Raw genomic sequence first — 22,305 nt, 5'->3', positions numbered from 1 at the left:
GCAGTCTCCTGCATTTGGCTCCACCCGCTTCACACTACATAAATCTGTGTTTTATTGTGTTACGCTCTGCAAATCTGACATTTTTCCTTTTCTGTTTCACTGACTATTTTGGCATCTCTGGGCGTGTCTCTGTAATGACTAATGTACTGAGGTTTCAGACAATAATGAATCATCACTTTTGCATTGTTATTTACATCTGTACCGTTGCATAACCATAAATTTACATCGGTCAGATGCAAGAAATTGAATTGTGCGATTTTATGATGTGAACACTCCACTGTGGGAATATTTGAGGACACTTTAGAGTTCATATATTTTAACACTCAAATGAAATGGCGACAGATGACAAAAAGCATCTTAGGTAGAAAATATAAAGTGATTTCAGACCCTGCCTCTGTGATCAGATACTGTCCTTAAAAGTTAAACTGTTTTACTTGAGAATTATTAAACATAACACACAGATATAATCACATTTTATTAACCCTAATCCTACTAATTGATCTCACAATATAGTATGTCAAAATGATGATATAAATTGCAATTGCAACTACACAGTTTCAACTTCCAAAGGCCAAAACATACAGGAATGCAGTGCTCTGTTATGTGTTGTTTGACATTATGATAAGTAACTGATAAGACTCTATAAACAAGTGTGTGTGTGTGTGTGTGTGTGTGTGTGTGTGCGTGCGTGCGCAGAAGTCTGTCTGTGTTTTATAAACAGCACAGCTCTGTTCTGACCCTCTCAGCAGTTTGCTCATTAGTTCTTCACTCCTCTAGTCTTACGGTTAAAACAGTCAGTTGGTGCATAGTGGCACATGAGATACTTTACACACTCAATACTTCAGTACTAGTAGCAACCTGCAAATCTTACATTTAGGGTCTTCTTCAGTGGGTAGTGATGACTGGAAGATGATGGGAGTGTTTGTGCTCTGTGTTTTTGCAGCCGTGTTCAACTACCTCTCTGCCTCGACAGAAGTCTGCACCAATGCCCTACTACCTGGAGCTAAAGGTAACACATGCCCCAGAATGTGCTATGAGTTTGCTTGTGTGCATATGCTTATGTGTGTGTGTGTGTGTTGGTATTTAAATATGGGTGTACAGCACTTAAACAACATTTGTCAAAAATTCTATTAAACACACAAGTCTGTGTTGTGCAGTAACTCAACAACAACAGCAAAGAATCTCAAATAGACTTATATATACTGTTATGGGTTCTTGAGTGCCCCCAGTCTTAATCTTTGTTTGGTATACTGTTTGAGGTAAGACAATTTAAGTTTATGACCTTATAGTAAATCTATAGGTGTACTCATTTAATGTCCTTGTAATGTATATGTAAATACCTATTTGTATCAAATGGAAAATTCTGAGGAAACACCCCAAATGTGCTTCAGGGTTTACAGAGCTGATGATGAAGGTACCAAGCATGTAATGTCCTGCAGTTTATTAGCTAGCAGTCTGCTGCCCCATAGTCTTTTGGAGGGAATGCCTCCCAGTGTGTGCTTTCCATTTTACAACATCCAGTAGCTTGCTCTCCTGCTGACTCAGACAGACAGACCTAATAAAATACCCACAAAAAACCCCAAATACCCATAAGCAAGTTTTTCAGTAATTTGCGCTACTGACAAACATGGCATTCAATTTAGCTTTAAAGTAAGTTCCAGAGATGTTACTTGAGCAATCCACATGCAGAAACTGAGATTGAAGGTATGTCAAGTGAACAAATAAATAAAGAAATAAAAGCTAAAATCACCACCTTGTGGTTGTATGCCTCTGCAAACCAGTCAAGTTGCAGTTACGGTTTACAATCATGTCTGTGAAAACATGAATCCTTCTCCCCAGCAGCGCAGAAGATCTATACAATCAGCACAGTTTCAAGGTGGACACCAAAGATTATTGTCATCATTTTAAAATCTGACCAAATGTCTCCCCCTCTGTTCTTGCAGAACATTATGATGTCATAGTGAGGTTGACCTTTGACTTAATGATATGTAATATCATCACTTCTTCATTCTATCTTATTAGACATTTATCTGAAATGTTGTCATAACTAGAGCATGAATTCTTGAATTATGGCCAAAAACATATTTTACTGTGACCATGACCTTTGACCACCGAATTCTCACGTAGTTCATTCTTGAATCCAAGAGGACGTTTGTGCCACATTCTAGGAAATTCCTAAAGGCATTCTTGATGCAAGGTCACAGTGACCTTGACTTTTTACCACGATAATCTACTTAGTTCAATGTTTAATCTGGACGAACCTTTTTGTCAGATTTGAACAAAAATTTATTGAAGGCATTCTTGAGATATTCACGTGAGATATTCATGGGATGGACGGACAAAGAGTCAGGCAGGCAAGCAACCCAAAAACCTTTTTTTTTAAGTTAAAAATCAGCATAAAAGAGATTAAGTGGACAGATTGTTTCACAAAAGTCGTTACTGAACTGTAAAGTCAAATGGTAGCATGGGAAAAGTGAAAAAGGCAACAGTACAATCTCACTAGGAAGTGAGTGTAGATTTTGTCAGCTTTCCACTGAATTTTCTGTACTAGTAAAAAAGTCCCTTTGTGGCAGCGTGTATTTAGACAGCTGCCAAACTGAACTGATTATTTATTTAAGACTCATCATAGATACTGCTGACCACAGAGTGGGTCTCTGAATGTGTATGTTCTCACGTCTGCGTATTGGAGTGGGTGTCAGACGTGCATTTCTCTACATTACGTACTACCAAAAAATCTCCACACTGGTCCTATTTATTTTAACTTTTTTAAACAAACTTGCTTTTATTGCATTTACTGGTACTTTGACCTCAGCAGCAGATTTACTGGCATTTTTTTGTTGAGACATAAGAATGACAAAACACTCAAGATTCTTTAAGAAACATTAGCTGACAAACGAATTAGTGAATTCACTCACTTGTGTCACCTAAATTAATACTGCTTACTAACATATTAAATGCGAGAATATTTTTTACATAAACCTCTTTGCTATTTGATACCTTAATCACACAAGCGAGGCATGTAAATAATTAAATGTGCAAGGTTTCAGTTCAGTAGTCCACCAAAGGAAATCATTTTATACCGGCAGAAACATTTAAAATTGCAGTGATTTAGGTTACTTACACAGCCTGCAAAACTGAATAATCAATTTTCCTAAGTACTCCTCCGGTCTAATGGAGGGGGTTAGTTACAGTCCTTCATTCCAAAGCTCAGCACTTAACAAGATATAAAGGGCTGCTGGCATCAACAACCGGGGCAAAATTACAACTCTAATAGACACTCAGATGAAACCTCTCAAGATTTCTTGCCAAGAGCTCTTTGAACAGCTGACCCACCAGAGACATTTCTCCTACATCTCATTTGTGCTTTCAGCACAACTATGTGGTGTCACTAATACTTTAAATGAGTAAATGCTTTTGAAAATGGTATTGGCTTGGTTGAGCATAGATTAAAATGGAATATGAAGAGTCAAGGGACTTTTATAAACATCTAAAATTGATTCAAACTTAACCTTACGGTAGGACTTGCCCCCGAACCCACAACAGGGCCTTCACTGGATTTCGTGCACAAACACTCAATCCACTCGAGCGCTGTGCTGGAGTAGATCTTGGCCAGTTGTGAATTTGGATAATGTATCATCATTCTGGGATGGCCTTGATATCCCATCCATGTGAACAGTGAGTGGGAATATGCAGATTTAATCCCTGCCCCAGTGGGAAAGCAAGTGAGCTTTGTGCACTGTCTCTAAATGACCCCTTCCAAACTGAACTGTGCATGAAATACGATGAGAAACATGCTCTCCTTATGCATTCATGCTCCTCTTTACTGTCTTTGCTTTTTAACCCAGGAGATCAAGGTGAGATTGGAGAGGAAGGAGATCAGGGAAAACTGGGAAAGAATGGACCACCAGGACCTCCAGGTATAAGACATCCATCCATCTATTATATCTACTATATATGGTGGTAAGATGGCTATTTTTTTAGTTATAAATTGATATTGTAAATATCAATTTATGGTGACAAAACAATGGTGACAAAACAATGCAAGGTACTTCCTTGATGAAAGTTATCTACTTTTGGAAAGTGGAAGTAAACATTCACATGGCCAATAGCAAACCACTACATGCTGAAAAAATGAGAAGTAGAGAGAATACAAACAAAAAAGCCAACCATATAAGTCTTTTGGATTCCATGCATTCTTCATCCTCATCAAAACCTGATTCCTGCATTACCCATGATGCATCTCAAACACAGACAGTTTGATCAGAGATTCATGTGCGTTAGTGGCAAATGGAGCCTTATGCTGTGAGCCCCAAGTAGAGATGAGCTGGTACAGAGCAGCTACATTTGTGGTCTTTAGCCCCAACTGATGTTAACTCAAGTGACACACTCCTCAAGACCCATAAAAAGACTTTGATCTGTAAAATTGGTGGAATTCCCCTTTAAGGCTGGAATTATACTCCAAATAAAATAACACTTTGTTTGTTATCAGATTGCGGTGAAGATGATGCAGTGGACAATTATAAGCAAAGTCACAGTGACTCCTGGTCTGTTTACATGGTACCCACACTATAGTGGGTCAAATATGTGAGTCACAATAGAATCAGCTTGAAATTCTCTCAAGTAGAAAAACTTGGAATCTGAAAACATGTGGTCGAGAAACAGTGAGAAAGGCCAGTTTTAGGTGCTGTTGTATTTAACTTTGCAAAGTTCAGAACATAGACCCAGTACCTGCCACACTATTATACCAATAATTCAACTTTTTTAAATGAAAAATCCTGGAAAGAATCATTCGTATTGAAAAAAAATCTCACTTCGTTGTAAGAGTGGTAGATCAGGAGATTACGATGGTCATTTTAGTTTTTCAATGAGCCATGACATTTATTATTATTGTTTATTATTTTATTTGTTTAAAGGTTCAGTGTGAACAATTTTGGTGACATATAGAGGTGAGGTTGCACAATTGAAACTTTTCCAGTGTGTTTAGCATGTAGGAGAACCAAGGCGGCTGACCTAAAAATGCAAAAACTCAAACAGTCCTACACAGAAGTGTTTGGTTTTTCACTTCTGGGTTACTGTAGAAACACAGCAAACTCTGTGGAGGAGGACCTACTTCACAAACTGCTTATTTTAAGGTGAGAAACACACAAGATTTTTTATTTTCAGGTATCTATAAACATAAATATCATACCTTTCTGGCAATTGGTGTGCCTAAATTCTACACACAGGAACTTGAACATTATTGTGCTTTTCCTAGTGTGACATGTCAGATTGTCCTCTGTTAAAAAGGCCTAATATTGCAAATAATAAACTGACAATAGTCTACTTTGCCTTGTAACACACAACTCAGAAACAGCCTTGATCTAATGAGAGCCTCTGAGATATGTGTCTCTGATAAAAGAAAATCCTGCTCTTCCATCTTTATTAGCATGCTTGCAACATGTTTGGACTAAAACTGAAAGTGGAACAGAAAATAGCAAAGGTAATGTACAGGATTCACGGGAATGTCTCACTTCTCTCCTGTGTTTGCACAGAAGCTTAATGTCTGACTTCACCTGTCTATAACAGCAAATCGTTTACATTGCTGCTGTAACCTTGACAAACATTAAAGTTTAACTTTCTGTACTGTGAGCTTCCAGACAGCCTGCGTAATTTTGCCCTGGCAGCAGCTTTTGCTTTTTCCTGCTCTAGACAGCTTGCTCTCCTTTGCTTGGCTCTGTGATAGACAGACAGACACATGGACATTCGACAGATGGACAGACAGACCTACACTGCTGTGTTTCTGTGGAGGAAGTAGACATGTTAATTGCTGCTGAGGAAGCAGCAGTGTCTGTCTTTGCCGTATGTGGTCCAACTGGACTCAAAGACTTGCTGGCCGACCAACCAGCCATATGATATACACAGATGTCTGCACACACAGACACACACACACAATATACTGCACAAGGCATTTCAAGCATATAGACATGAGGAGGCAGATGTACATGTGAAAACACACAATACATAATTGTACATTGTGTAAAAGCACTGGTTCCTGGCTGCCCTCTTGCTCTCCACAGATGTTTGTTTTACTCACACACAAGCACATACATGCACACACTCTGCAACAACAGACACACTTCAGTCATCAGACTGTGTGAGAGACATATGCCAGGGTGGCCTGTGTATTTTCCAAAAGTGTTAGGAGAAACAAAGCATATATATGTGAACTCTTTTCAACCTTTCAACTTTGCACATATTTTTTAACAGTATAGCAAACCCAATCATTATGGTTTTTCTCTGCGTATGCTTCCTGTAGGAATAGACGCAGGTTCCTATGATGACTTTGAAACTGCAGTATGTCAACAGCTCCACAGATGACGCATGTATTCCCTGTCTTCAGTTAGGCCGTTTTACAGGAAGCAGTTGTTTAATTTTGGAATGCTAAAAGGGAATACATGACTGTGAATGCTCCCGAGGGCAACAAAAACAAATTGTTGCTCCAAGCTTATTAATGTCAACAAACCGTTGTGCTGGATTTCTGCATTTGTTAATTGTGACTTACTGTAAAGCTGCTGGTAAACTTTTGGCCAGAATTTTGATGTTTCAGACAGCAAATTTAGGTGTCACAAAGGTTTTTAATTTGTGGGAAGAACTTGTTGGGATAGCTTGTATGAACCATATGCGCAACTAATAAAAAATCTGGCTCAAGGCCTTTATTTCATGTTACCCAGCTCGCCTTCCTCCATCCACTAAAGAGCAGAAATACCTGTATTCATATTTGCTCATTATGTTTCAGCAAACAATGTGCAATGAATGATCTGATCTAAGGCCTGCTTAGCATTTTAATCTCTTGTATTATTGTTATATAAAGCCCTGGAAAACATCTAGTCCATTGAGCCTTTTTGAAATAGCTTAAGGCTGTCTCAGGCTCTATGATTAGAATGAAAAATGTGGCCTTCACCTAATTTATCCTGCAGCAGCTGGAGAATCCAGACGTTAAACCAGTTGGAGGGGTTGGCCATTATAAAGAGCCACTGCAGTGATAGGGAAGACTGTTATCTGGACACTTAAACGGTTTAACTGGCGAGCATAAGCACTGCGAAAACAACATTAAAGTAAAAACAAGAGAGCAACAGATTGAATTTCTTCATATAGCATAAAACAAATACCTATAATCATGTTTCCCAATCAGTTCTTGTCAAAGTGTTCTCTAAGGCATACATGGTAAAAATTATGTCAAAATTGCACACGGATTATAGTGAAATAGTGATGTTTCCCATAAGCCAAAGCTGTACAGAGTCTAGCAGACCTCACACAATCCATAAGACCTCACACCCTCCGCCAACACTTCTCACAAATCATCAAGTAGAAAATCAACATGAGGAAGTGGGAAATGGTATTGAATTGTGTGTGTGTGTGTGTGTGTGTGTGTGTGTGTGCGCGCGCGCGTGTGTGTGTGTGTGTGTGTATGTGTGTGTGTGTGTGTTAATCCCTCAAATGGCAATAGGCCTCTCTAATGTGTCACTTAGTATTTCAAACGCCATCAATTTCCAACTGAATAGTTTCCTGAGGAAATACTCGTTCAAGTGCTGGCAGAAAGCTTTAGTCTGCTCTGCAGTTTCCCACACACACACACACACACAAACACACACACACACACAATTTCTCTCTCTCACATTCTGATATTCTCTCCTACACTTTCACTATATCCTCCAAAAACATGCACCTTAGTATCTCATTTAACACCAAACTATAGCCGCCTTAATGTGACTGAGGAGAGACCAACTGCAGTAGTCAGATTACAGAGAAAGACTGTAATCTGTTAGATATTGTGGTGATAACAATCAGAACAAAGATAATAATTGATAATCACTATAAGTAAGCTTAGCAGTAAAGGGAGTCAAATATTTCCCTGTCTTATAATTTATTATTCATTTTGTACAAAGATACTGAACAAAAATTAAATTACTTAAATAAGTAATAAATATATGCATTTGCTCTGTTAACTACATTTAAAAGTTGAACTTCAACTTTCACCAAAACAGCTAAACTTGTGACAATGCACACTTTCCAGGGGCATAAATAGAGACAATGCAGGCAGAGCAGTTGAATTGGGGTCCCATTAGGTAGGGGGGCTTATGGAGATAGTGGGACTTCCAGGAATGTGTTGGGGGCAGATGGGCCTATGAGTGATTGCCACCTTGGAAACATTCCTGTGTTTTTTTTAAAGAAGATTCTTGATAAATTAAAAATGGTGCCATTTGCTGTTTTTGCCCTCAAAAAATGCAAATCTATCTCCATCATATTTTGTTTGTTTTTTGTGAAATAGTCAGTAGCATCTTTAATCAAATGATATGTTTACTCTACATAAACTATAACTATAATTATGATTTCCCATTTGTCTCTTCGATCCTGTGACAAGACAATATGTGGACAATAGCGTGCAGAGCCCATCACAATGGCGTGCACTGGGGCCTGTCGTAATACGCCGCTGGCACTTTCTCACAGACTCATACTTCACTTCAGTTAGTGCCCGAAATAAATCAGCATTTTCCCCTCTAATTTATTTACTGGCATAATAATAATAGCAATAACAGCATCAATTTAGGAACCAAACTATGCAGCGATTGTTGGAAAAAAGCCTTGGGGCTTGCAATCTCTGCAAGCACGCAATTATATTGATTAGGTCTGAGAACAACAGAATAATCAAAAAACAAAAGAAAAATGATGGAAGCCATGAAAAGCCAAGTCATAATTGTAAGAACATGACAAGCCTGAATGATAGAATAAAGGATCTTTAAAAAACTATGATGAAGCAACTTCACAGTGATACTTTACGATCAAATTTTAGGATCTGCTGTACATTGTGTCTGGCTTTTTCTGCATGTTATGCATTATATGTTGGAGAGTCATAATAGAGAGATTGTTTTACCTCCTCTCAAATTTCCTGAATCGTCCCATATATTATTCCTCCTCTCCTTCTCTCCTTTGTCTTTTGTTTTTCTCTTCCTCCACAGGATTGACAGGAGAGAATGGGCTTGTGGGAGAGGTGGGGCACACAGGAAAGATGGGGCCTTCTGGAGAAAAAGGTAAAACAAGAAAGTTATTACTATAAGCATTTTAAATGTAAACATTGTCTCTGTCTCTGTCTGTGTCATTTTCTCTACATAGTCAACCCCATATGGAATACACATAGACCTTTTGGATACATTTGCAAGTAAAGAAGATTGCACGCAATAATCAAACAAGAGAGAGCATCAAGTCAAAAACCTCATCCTCAGTGTCCTGTGAAAAAAACAAACATTTACAAAATGAGAGAAAGATTAATGGATTTTATTACCGTCAACCGTCTATAAGAACGTCATTGTTCCAGTGTCATGATACTTTTTTAAACCTGCCCATCGTTGTCAACAACAAGCTAGAAAAATGGCAAAAAATGTAGCTGTGAGGTTTTTACAGCATTTTAATGGCTTTATAATTGCATTAAAGAAGAAATATAGTTTCCTGGATCCTCCTCGGCTTGGACTGCAGCTCCATAACCGAAGACTCAGAATATTAAAATAAGTAGAACAGACATTTTTACACAAATCAGCAAACTTAATTAGTCCCAAGACTAATACACACTAGGACGGAATCTTTCCCATTTCTTTTCATGTTTTAAATTATCGCATCCAAAGATAGAAGAAAACATAATCCTACAGCATGATGTCATCCATCTGCTTTGCCCAGGGTGACTGAAACAATTTCTATCTTTATTTTCATTTTTATGAGCAGTCATGTTCCCGTGCCTTTCAAGGCATCCACTTTTTCCTCAGTGTTCATTATGTTAAATACACTTACAGGAAAGAGGCTGTGCATCAGCCATCTCAGGCAGCACGAGTGAGGTCACAGGTTTGGATTTTCCTTGATCCTGAGCGCCTGCAGCTCATAAAACACCTGGAAAGAAAGTTTTTAGGGCAATGTTGGCTTTAGTGGAATCTGTTAAAATTCAGCTACTCTTTTACAGAATATTGTTCATGTTACAGGCCTACCCATAGAAAATATTTTCATGCCTTCATTAAGTAAATTGGTTGTCATTCAAGATACAATTATATTGAGCAAGAATCATTTATACCTCCTTTAACTAAATGCATATGTCTGCTTATTATTAGAGCGTTTTCAGGGCTTACATTTTGCTTGGGCAAAAGAACTATCCAGAGCTATAAAGCTATGTGTAATTAGTAAATCCATGTGCAGAAAACAACCATCTAACTGAAGCAGGACTGTTCAGGTGACTGTACTAAATTTTATATGGTCCCAAGCAGGGCTGACACTAAACTGCATATGTGGTAGCATTATATCTAATTATCCATGGAGCTTCTTTCCTGGCAACAAGATGATATGTTTAAAGTTGACTTTTAACTTATATGTTTTCACTTTTTTGTCATGGTACTCCAATTTTTACTGTTTATTCCATTATCAAAACCCACCCAGTCAGATCAGACTGTAGAGGCACAGTATGTCCTCACACAAACCAGCCTGTTGTCATGTTTGTATTGCAGCCCACTTCCCCAAAATGTGCAACTGTCAGTTCATTTCCTCAGAAAAGACCAAGAACAAGTGAATATGATCTGGATTATTTACACACAAGGTTTCAGTTAACCCTCATCTGCACATTAAAAAACAAACAAAAAAATGTCCGTCATACCATATATTAGGAGCAAATAAATCAGGGTTACAATAGGACAAAATTTGAGTTGGGTAAATCTTTAGCTGCGTGCAGTCATATTTAAAATGTTTTATGTGTGATGCAGCCATCTAGTGGTAATTAATTGTAACTACATCACAAAATCATCTTACAACACAAAAAGCTGTCAGGTTGCTGAGTTGTTAGTAGGTAGTCAGTGTTAGATTTATTCATATTTTAGGCTATAAACATCAAAAAGTGTATTTCCAGGAATGGAATATAATGTGTAATTGTCTCACATGTGACTTTCTATCACTCTGTAGGTGATAAAGGTGATAAAGGTTTGGATGGGCCTTCTGGATTAAAAGGGAAACAAGGTGATTAAGTCTACAGCATGCAGATGCTACTTTTTTTCCCAAATCCCAAATGTGTACATACTGGTCCTTCTGCTCCTCTCATACCAACATGATGATGTTGCAGTAATTTTGCAATCACAAATAAACACCCTCGTCGGTATTACTCTTCTCTTGTATGACACATTAAACTGGTAAATATAGAGTTGAGCAAAGTATATTGGTGTCACTAACTTCACTGAATAAAACAAACATTTCATAGGAATGCTCCCTGCTGCAGAAATACAGCAGAATTAAATGCAACTCAGCTGTCAGACATTTGTGTCACAGTGTTGTCTTGGTCATTTACTCCAGCATACTGGAGTTGAAATCAAATGATCACTATGATGTTAAAATGCTGACTTTTGGCTTTAAAATGTTTGTTTTAGCACATTTTATAGCTTCAGTAGTTCCTCAATTTTATGACCATGCAGCAGGAAAATGACTGTAAACATCAAACAAAGCAAACCGGGAGTTTTTTTAAGGTCAAACACTGGGTTGTTCTAAGATCAGTCCACCTGATCATGTGGTTCACTGAACCTAAACAGCCATGAGACAAGCATGAGGAGAACATGTCAGAGCATCACCAGGGACGATACTGAATGTAGGCTGATGTCTGTTGGTCACAGACTTACCCTGAGTACATAATAAGAAATGTTATGACTGCAAATAGTCTTTCAATTGTATTAATTTATTTCAAATGGCCCAAGGCTAGGGTGGAGGAGGCATTTGCAACGCAGCAGGACTTGTCTTCATAGAGTGACTGAAGACTTGCATTAGGCTCTTGAAGGAATATCAAGAGCACAGAGGAGCTTTGCTGTAAGGTCTTACAGAAATATACTCTGGTACAGTTTTGTCACATATGACATTATGCAGGAAGGTGATTCTGTGCTGTTAAAATCTGTGCAAACTCAAATCATGAGCTGGCCTTTGTTTAATCCATCAGGCACAACATGTGACTGTGGCAGGTACAGGAGGGTGGTTGGACAGCTGGATGTCAATGTGGGCAAACTGAGAAATGCTGTCAAGTTTGTGAAGAATGGTGAGTGCTGACTGGTGTAACTGTGGTTTAGCACACAGTGAAAGTAAGCCAATTGAATATCTTCAAAAGTGTTAAAACAACGACATGCATCTCTATATATACACATGGTGTGTATATATAGATATGATAATCAACTTTTTGACCTTTAAAGACCTTTAACCCTTAACCCTGTCCTGTGCAGTCATCTTGGGGCTGAAGGAAACAGAAGAGAGGTACTACCTGTTGGTGAAGGAGCCCAAGAGGTTTAGAGAGGCTTCAATGAACTGCAAGCTAAGAGGAGGCACCCTGGCCATGCCAAAAACCACCAACACCAACCGTCTCATGGCAGACTATGTCAGTCAGGCAGGACTGACGAGAGTTTATATAGGAGTACAGGCTCAAAGCAAAGACACAGTAAGTGATCCCCATCAGATGTTCACAATGCACACACACACACACACACACACACACACACACATACACACACACACTGCAACAGGTGGAGTTTCAGTTTTGGACACTTTGCCACTGTTTGTATAAAAGAACATGGGAATCTGGGGCTCAATTATCCTGAAACCTGGATAAATAATGAGGAATTATTTTTCCAGAGTACCTCCTTTTGTGAAAATTTTTTAAAAAATTCTCCTATGTATTTGTCATCAGGATGGAACAAGCAGTTATGTTTATGCAGACTCCAGCCCTCTGCAGGGGTTTGCAGCTTGGAATCAAGATGATCTCAATTCCAGAATATCTCCTGCCACAAACTCAAGCTGTGTGGAGCTGCTCAGCACTGGGACATGGAGTCATGTGGAGTGTGAAGCCACCATGTTTTTTATTTGTGAGTTCCCGAAGAGCAGGAGAAGAGGAGGAGGAAGAGGGATACCTGCCTCAGCATCATCATGAGTCAATAAGGTGTTCAGATGTGTGAGACATACATATACATATATATGCTGGTGTGTAGAATTGGCAATTATTGCAATAATAAAAAGTAACTAAAATGAAAAATAAATTGCCTGTGTAATCAGATGATGTTGCTTTCCTTAATGTTTGTGTTGTCTACAGGTTGGTGGCAAGTAGTTGATGTAAAATACATTTCAGTGGCTAATATCTTCGTGTTTAACTGAATGTAAGCGCTAAATTCATACAGCTTTCTAAGTCGTTTGTTTTGTTTTTGGCTGATTGATTGTTTGGTTGATAAAATGTCAGAAAACACTGGAAAAATGAAAAAATCACAATTTCTCAAGGTGATGCTTTAAATGAAAAGGAGGGGAACCATGTGCTAAAAAGAGAGATAATATAATATCAGTTAATATGTGCACAAATACGACCAACACAGTAAAGCTTTGGATCAGCAGCTCCTCTGGATTGCAACACATTTCACCCCCTCTTCCTCAGACAGGATCCTGCAGGATTCAGAGTAGCTGCTGATGTAAGCCTTTCCTGTGTTCTTCGTGCCACTGTGTGCCTGTGTTTGTGCACATACAGCACTGAGCATATTGAAGTTTCTTACTTTTTGCATGCAACAACTGCCCTTCTTTCTGAGTATTATCACTAAAGCCTTTTTCCACTCTTTCTAATGGATTCATGGATTCCTGTACCAACTAAATGAAGAATCATCAGATTGTTGCAGCATTGGTTTTAACAGACTAAGTGAAACAAGAAATAAAAAATAGAGTTGGTAGCAGAATGGTCTGTGGTCAAGTTCTGTACGTTTATATTTTATAAGGTTTTGAGTTTTGAGTATGAGAATTAAGACTCACTACTGGGTGGCGGCTTGCTTTAAGATTTACATCTAATTAATAATCAAACCAGTACTGCTTTTGAATTTTAATTTTAATTACTTTAGAACTTGTCATCTTGCTGCAGGCTTATACCTGTACAAATGCAAACAGTTCTTAGCTAGAGAAGCTAATGGTTTCTCACAACAGTCTCACCTCAAATTACATGTCTTGGAAGAAAACAAGTTTTATTATAGCCATAAAATCTAAATCTTATAGTTAGAAATTATTTCAATATTTGTTTGTTTGTTTTTTTGTTGTCCTATTTATGCCTTACCAACTTAAAAATTAGGAAAAGTCCCTCTGAAGGCATGCTATTCAATTCTCAAATGCAGGGGGAATTTAAACTTCAATTTTTTTTTACTTTGCATAAGTCCTATGCAAATCAGTTATGGTCATGTGTATGCAGATCTATGCTTGTCATACGTATGACACACACGCACACACACATACACGAGCACACATACACACACCTCCTACGGCCTTCCCTCCACCTCTTTGGCAGATGACATCAGGAGCCTGTCTGTCACACTTTCCATCCAGGAGCTTCTGCCTGTCTGCACCGTTCTCACCGTCTGTCTCCCAGTGAAGAGTAAGGATGAAGTGTACGGCTCTTGTTGCCTCCCTGCTGTTGATTGCACTGTTCCGCCCGGAAGCCACTGATGGATCTGCTGAATGCAAAGGAAAAACAGTGAATGTGTATCTGAAAAAGTCCTTTCTAAGTCATGGGGACACTTTCTCTCTCCCAGACACATATATTAAGGTAGGTCATCACATCTCTTTACATCAGTGAGAAAGTGAGTGGCCTAGTTGTAGTTTTGGTCAGGTTAAAACAATTGTACATTAAATGTTTTAAAAAGGTCAAAAAACGTTTTTTATCAGTTTCTTGCAACAAAAAGTTGAGAAATCATTTGTAACTGCGAAAATGTTTGTTTCACTTGTGTATGGGAGTCTCTCTTATTCCAAAAAAAAATGTTTCTGCTTTAATTTCATCTAGATGACAGTTGGCAAAGTAACAAGGACAACCCCAGTCATTAACAACAAACAGACTGCAGAATTTAAACAGTGGTTTGTCTTCAAGAATGCCCAAAGTGACATCCTGAAGATTGAGGTCTGGGACGAAGATGGGGGTCTGAGTGGCAAAGATGACTTCATGGGAAAATGCCAAGTTCAACTGCAGAAGCCAGTCAGTGAAGAGAAATGTAGTTTTGACAATGGTGAAGTGTTTCTGAGTTACATGTGTGTGTGAAACAAATGAAAGCTTGTTTAACACATTGAACCTGTTATGGAAAACAGACTGGGTTTGTTTTTCTGTTCTTGTTTTGTTTTGTTTTGTTTTGTTTTGTTTTTTCAAAACATACGCATACATTTATAGATATTATTTTCAAATGAGTAGCCGAAGACAAACTCAGCTAATATGCCCTCTGTATGCCTGTAATCAGTCTTTATCATTACGTAAATGAAAATCAACAGTAAATAAATGTCTTTTCCTTCATGTACTGTATGTATTTGAAAAGTGTGTCCACCTGAGTGTGATGATATCAAATCTTCCTCTAAACAAGAATGACTTTTGATGATTAGTGATGCCAATGATGACTCAGTTTACTTATAAAAAAAAAATAAGTGGCCAGATTGTAAGACACACAAATGAGATTTAAGGTGCAACTGAAAAACTCATTTAAAGTCTCAGTGCTGTCAGCGAAAGATGGTGTAATGCATCTTCCAACCAGAGATGGCAGGCTTGGACAGTGGAATTAGCACTCAGTGAAGAAGAGAACAGTTGGGCCATGTTTGTTGTTTTGTCTTTGAAAAGACAGTTTGTTGAGATACTGCATAAAAAGTTGGCTCCCCTCAGGTGACAGTAAACACCTGTGCAATCAGAGAAATACCTCAGAAGATGCAAAGTTCTGTCGGATAACAGGTAAAAAAAAAAAAATATTGGACCTAATCAAACTATGGTACTATTTGTATAATCTGGAGCCCTTCTATCTTCAAAACATGTAGATGTGACGACACCAAGTTGTCTATTGTTCATCTTGTATAATGTAAAAATAGGAGTGTTTGGAAAAACCCTTTTAAAAAATCATTAGCTCAGGTACAACAGGTAAATGTAATGAGTAGTTGCTGAGGAAAACTGGACACATTTCTAACTATAGACTGACCTTTTTCATGGAAAACATTTTGACTTGTTTCAGAAGCAAAAACAGGTGCAACTATAGTCATAACATTAATGATGGGCCTTTGTCATTGAACCACAAGCCCCTGAAAACTGAATGCAGCTATTTTAAACTACAACATTACCATAATTACCCTCATTACACCAATATATTCCCTGCTATGACCCTTTAAAGCATCTTCAACTGGACAGACAGCCAAGAAAACAACTTTGCATGAATATCAATGCTGCTTTGTGTCTGCTGGATGTTGAAATGTTAAATTGGCAATTGTTGGGTAACATGTTAGTCATACCAAATTTATAAGGCCATATATTGCTGAGGCATTGTGCCTCAAGAGGCAAACAAATCAATTACAGGTTTAAGGCAAATGTATTTTGAGGACATTTGGAAGCACGTATGTTGACTGGAATGCAATTCAAATATCTGAGATTAATTGCAGTCTAAACATTTCAATGTAAATTGTCAGTAACTTTGCATGTGCTTCAATTCAAAGCCCAGTAAAGAGGGACTGCTGTGGAGAAACATTAGAGAAAATGCTAAACCTCAGTGCTTGGGGACATTCAGTTGCTCTGTGGTTTGCAGTAAGCAAAGTAAAAGTAAATTCATTATAATCCTTTATGTTTTTCTCAATTTTTTAGATTATAACACAGATCATTTTCTCCCTCCCTATGTGTGTATGTGTACAGTTAAAAAATGTGTTTTCACTCCTAAAAGCATTTTGTGCTGCATTCTGTGCAAAGGAAGTGCTATATAAATACCATAAATTCATTTATTAATTTCTCTCATACAGAGTTTTTATATTTAGTTTTATTTTTGTTTTGTTTCATGAATTGGCACATTTTGTTCCAGTAACAGAGGCTGTTCCTCTTTCCCCAACCAAAGAGATCCTTCCTCTTTTGCTTCTAACAAAACTCTCTAACTTTCTAAAAGAATTCAATATTAGAGGTTGTCATTTTTTTTTTTTTTTTAGTGTTGTGTACCTTTACGCCTGTAGAGGGAGATACACGGATGGTTTTCTTATTGGTGAAAAAAAATCTTCCTTAATTAAAACACTTTTGGCTCCTAACAATCTACCGCTGTATCAAAAACATGGAAAACATACAAGCCATATATATGCCATATATGTTTGATTTTTGTCTGTCTTTTTTTGTTATATAGCATCAATTGATTAAACAATAAGCATCTCATCTGCCTACATTACTGACATATCTACCAATTGTGATTGCAAGTGTTGCACTTGGCAGAGGCTGTGTTGCATTAGTTAATACGAGGTTGAATTAAATGTGACAGCACATTATAACTCCTGCCATTAACATTCAAGCCAGTTTTCACAATTTCCCTCCCATGGATGACCACCGTTGGTCATGTAATGATGCCTGAGCCAGCTCCTATTTGCTGAACCTAGTGAGGAAAAAAACTACTGAAAAAAACTCCTAAAAACACTGTTCAGTGGATTTTAAGTTTTCTAATGTTTGTTGTACTGTTGGACATGAATGGGTAACTTTAAGTGTACAAAAACTGTGTTGTCTTTATGCAACCTTTAATATTTGCAGGGAATACTGAACAACTTATTTGAAGCTGTTTTGTCATACTCATTGGCCATGTATGGCCTGCATGGTTACATGACAATCTGTTAAGTCCATAAGGACTACTCACTTTCACTTAAAGGCTACAGCCGTATCCAAACGTTAATTTTCAGGCCTGAAAAGGTTGATTTTAAGGAAAGGAAAGTTACATAATGCTCATTTCTTACAACAGCACATTCCCGAAAAAATGCAGGCTGATATACTGTTTTTTTTAACAGGAGAAAAACAGGGTTTTGCTGACTGTCCTGAAACTATGCCATCCTTAAAGGCTCAGTCAGCAATCATCATGTAAATAAAAGAAAGAGACTGAATCACAAGTTAAAATACGCTGCTACTGTATACAACTACAAGCATACCGCTATAAAGTATAAATGACAAATATAAATAATTGGCAAAGTAATCTTAACAAGTGATAAACAGTTTGTTTTGAGAAATAAAGTATATATATATAAAGGTGGAATTAAATGCATCATATGTCCACTATAACTCGCAATTAATGTGAAAAAAAAAAACTCAGAATCCTGCTTTACATAGGATCTCAGCCCAAGGAGTTGTCTTGCCCAAACATGTCCTCCCCACAGCTTCCTTTTTGCTGTGTCAGCAATTCATTGAGCCTAAATAAAAAAGACACCGACACTGACCGCAAATTTCACAAATGTCAGTGGCACTGAAATGTAAGTCTGGGGAGGCGGGGGAAGATAGTGTAAATCTGATGGCTTCTGATGGAAGATCAAAGTATGGATGGCGATCTCAAGGTAAGAATACACATCAAACCATTTTCCTGCCAATACACAGTATAACATTTACTGTAACAAAGGTAGAAGTAATTATAAAAAAAAGTCTTTCATGTGCACAATAAAATGCAGATAGTTACAAAGTACTGCTACTTAAACCACTGAGCAAATTAGGCATCTGCATTGCTTGTTTGTGGTTTTCATTGCCTTACAACAATGATGTGTGTTTCAGTGTGGTGGATTGAAGCTGCTGCAGTGTGTGTGGGGCTTCTTCTGCTGATTTTGATCTTAGGCGTGGTGGCACACAGTAAGTACAGTACTGTTCCAACAGTGAGCATAAATACATAGCAAAAGCTCCCATTTAACACTCAAAATCAATCACTTTTTTACTTTTTCACATGATCATTTTCATTGTTTTTCATTAACTCTCAATGAACTTGTTGCAGCTTCTGGTGCTATTAGTCACTGGGACGTGAAGTGTGAAAACCTGATCTATAGCCTGACTGTAGACAGAGACAATCTGAGAAATGAGCTTGACCAGTTGAAGATTAAATCCAACAACATGACAAAAGATATGGAGGTTCTTCAGAGCCAATACAATGCTATGGCTGCAAATCGAGATAAGCTTCAAGAGGAGGTCACCATGTTAAATCAAACACTCAGAAGCAAAGAATCGAACAAAACAGGTAAGAAATGTACTGAAGCGAGACTTACCTATACCGGATTGTCTTTTATTTGGTTTTACCGCTGTAGAAAGGAAATCCAAAATACAAGTACTTTATCAAACAGCAGGAGAGCTGTGTGGATTGTTAAGTGCATGCTAGCATACACCATTAAACACAGTGGTCAGAATAATTAGATAATGCTTTAACTAATACAGTATCATTCCAGGCAAGCCACTGACTTTTCTGCTGGTCTTTCTCATCTGTAAAGGGTTCAATTATTGATGAAGCCAACTGGTTTAAATAATCCTGTCCTGTTTATTGTTGGAGGTACTGATTACCTCTGTATAACTTAAAACACACAACACAAAAGTCTTGTATCCAAAATAGCAACTCTCTGAGTCAAAGTTGTGTAAACAGTAATTTTTTGGCACTAAAAGTGAAGGTTTAATCCGTGTAACTGTTAAATTCCAACTATCTGCAGTAGGAATCAGTAAACCAAGTGTAGGCTCACTGCATGATGCTGGATCTATGAGTCTTTACAACAAACTGAAGCTCAGTCTTTGTGTCCTCACACAGAAAAAAGTGTTGACAGTAGAGTGCAGATCTCCGTGTTGGAGATGCATAGAAGAGTATTACTGAGTGTCCAGTGTTCGCCTCACTCTATGAACTTAATAAGGTGGCAATACCTGAGACAGGAAGCCATAGCTTTTCAATTTTTTAACTGTTGTCTATTCAGATCACTTTGCTGAGCTGAACAAACCGTGTAAGCAGATTCTGTTGCTCTGACATGAGTTAGCACGTCAGGCTAATTCTAATACTTGTAGTGACCTAAACCAGTGTTACTTCTTAGGCCTTAGAGCATTTCATTTCTCCTATTACTGTGTTGAGTTACAGGTTATACTTAAAGGGCCAGTGATCAGGATTTAGTGGAATCTTTTTATTTCTCATATGTGTTTTCTTATTAATGCATAATCAATCTGTAATCTGCATAATCACCTAAACTAAGAATCATTGTGCTTTCATTACCTTGGACTAAACAATGGAGTGTGCCATATTGTTTCTACAGTAGCCCTAAGCAGACAAACTAAACATTGGCTGTAAGACTAGGGCCATTCACATTTTCGCATTGGCCACCATAGTTCTACATGGTTTGCCGAGGGCTCTGAATGCGCTAGGTCGAGCACTGGTCTGAGCTTACATTTTACCTTACCATGAAACACGGGCTAACTGCCTCTTCTTGCAATACAAAAATATTAAAGTTTCTGTTTCCATGTATTCTACATGAATTAAATAAATGTGTCAACAAATGTCTCATCTTGTTTTAAGAACACTCAGGTGGCCACATTAGAAAGTCAGTAAGAGAAAGTGTTTTCAACCAAGTCATGAAACTAACATTAGCTTAATCAGCTAGCTCGCCAGCTACTGCTAGTGACAGTTGTCATCCCAAATCAATGATTGCAAATAGGAAATGAGAAGCCTAGTTTACCTCTGTCTAATATAAACAGTTGTTTCAAAACTGTAATCAATTTCAAGTGGCAAATCTACAAGGATGTCTGCCCCCTGCAGGCTTACATTTAGCTACAGTATGCAATAGAAAAGCATGTCTGCCATTATTGGGGTGGAGAGGGTCATGTAGGACTACAACAACTAAGTAATATCTCTTTATCAAAATGTTCAAAGCTTGTTCAATATTAGATTACAGTTCTCTTTGATCTTATGTATGACCTCAGGTGTATACAGCAGCCATGTGCTTGAGGAGTTGCCATTTGACTTGATACAAATAACATTACTTGACGATGCTGTACTTAAAAGCTCTCGAAACTTGCTAACTGCTGGTCGCCAAATCTTAACAATTATTTCTGGATCACAATAACTAAAATACACTTTTACCGTCTCTAGGTCAAACTTGCCACCAAGGATGGAAAACATTTGGAGGCAAGTGCTACTTTTTCTCTCCTAGTGGAGTGACTAAAACCTGGGAGGCCAGCAGAAAAGACTGTAAAGAGAGAGGAGCGGACCTAGTGATTATAACAACAAAAGAAGAGCTGGATTTTGTCAGCAAAACTTATGCAGTAACCTGGATCGGTTTGTCTGACAAGGAGCAGGAAAACACATGGAAGTGGGTGGATGGGACTGATCTGGTGGGCAAATTCTGGCAAGTTGGGGAACCCAATAACAGCGATGGAAATGAGGACTGTGCTGAGGTCTCGCGTTCAGCAAAGAAATTTAATGACGTGCCTTGTGACAGACGATTTTCATGGGCATGTGAGATTTAAGTTCCTGTGGGTAGCTTTTTCTTTGTCTTGCAGTTGATGTAATTCAAGACCTCCCTGCCACTGTACAGCATACTGTGAATAATATTACTCCACCTGGAAAAAACTATACAATAACAGACAGTCCACTGTTCTTTTTTGTTGTGTCTGCATTCTAAATGTGTATGTTAATGACAAGCAAGCCATTCAAATACACTGCTACTTTCGTCCTTGTTTTAAATTTTTCTTTCATGAAATAAAAAGCACTTAAAACAATATAAAGGCAATATGTACTTTAAATAAACTGGTTTCCTTTAATCGTTATAATATTGCTTAATAATATTTGTACCCAGCTTTCATCAGTTATTTGTAATTCAAAGTGAACAGTATAACCATAACGGACAGTCTTCTAGATATTTTCTTCCATTTCCTCTAAAATAAACAATAAAACAAAATAGAATAATTGATTGGCTCAATTTATCTCTCACCATTTCCTTGTTCAAACCTCACAACATCAGAAGATGCTGCATTATTTAAGGAACTGTTGATTATTTATAGGGGGGGTGCAAAATAGGGGAGGCACTTCAAAATATTTTTTTAAGCACAAGGGAGGATGTTGTATTTTTATATTTGGCTTAGGGAAGGGACGTTCAACTTTTAATAGCTGTATTTTGTTTTCATTTTAAATACCCTCAGAACACCCCAAAAAATAGGTTTTAAAGGCATGATTTCTTAAAAAAAATAACACTATTTATCATATCCGGTAAAACTGTAAAATATGGTTAATTGTGGTTAAGGGAGGGTCATGCACTTTACCCCAGTCACCTAGAGAGGCTCAAGGAAAAATATTTGTAACTCTGCGGAGGGTCATCATATTTAAAAAAAAAAAAAAAAAAAAGTCACACAGCACTCCTTCTCTGAGAAGTAAAGTCCCTAAAGTTTAACAATCAGCAGTTTTGTCCGAGAGATTTGTCTCTGGCTTCCTGCTGCTCCATAACATGACAGTGAGGCCTCCAGAGACCCATGGGATTAAAAGTATTTCCATGTACAGATAA

At 37.8% G+C, this 22,305-nt stretch overlaps 2 protein-coding genes across 2 annotated transcripts; both read left to right on the top strand.

Annotated features, from left to right (window-relative positions):
• The first annotated feature begins 783 nt into the window (after nucleotides 1-783).
• On the top strand, nucleotides 784-13,732 carry colec10 (collectin sub-family member 10 (C-type lectin)). Its single transcript, XM_042490711.1, has 7 exons — nucleotides 784-1,009; nucleotides 3,846-3,917; nucleotides 8,997-9,068; nucleotides 10,969-11,022; nucleotides 11,984-12,079; nucleotides 12,261-12,472; nucleotides 12,722-13,732. The coding sequence occupies exons 1-7, from the start codon at nucleotides 910-912 to the stop codon at nucleotides 12,959-12,961; spliced, it is 846 nt and encodes a 281-aa protein (XP_042346645.1). The 5' UTR covers nucleotides 784-909; the 3' UTR covers nucleotides 12,962-13,732.
• A 4,509-nt stretch (nucleotides 13,733-18,241) lies between these two features.
• LOC121945762 (C-type lectin domain family 4 member E-like) lies at nucleotides 18,242-21,710 on the top strand. The gene is made up of 4 exons (XM_042490091.1): nucleotides 18,242-18,354; nucleotides 18,566-18,640; nucleotides 18,780-19,019; nucleotides 20,898-21,710. The coding sequence occupies exons 1-4, from the start codon at nucleotides 18,255-18,257 to the stop codon at nucleotides 21,272-21,274; spliced, it is 792 nt and encodes a 263-aa protein (XP_042346025.1). The 5' UTR covers nucleotides 18,242-18,254; the 3' UTR covers nucleotides 21,275-21,710.
• Nucleotides 21,711-22,305: the final 595 nt, after the last annotated feature.

The sequence above is a fragment of the Plectropomus leopardus genome, chromosome 7, assembly GCF_008729295.1.
Source record: "Plectropomus leopardus isolate mb chromosome 7, YSFRI_Pleo_2.0, whole genome shotgun sequence".
NCBI lineage: Eukaryota > Metazoa > Chordata > Actinopteri > Perciformes > Serranidae > Plectropomus > Plectropomus leopardus.
The sequence above is the reverse complement of the archived record's forward strand: the minus strand, read 5'-3'. Positions and strand labels throughout refer to the sequence as shown.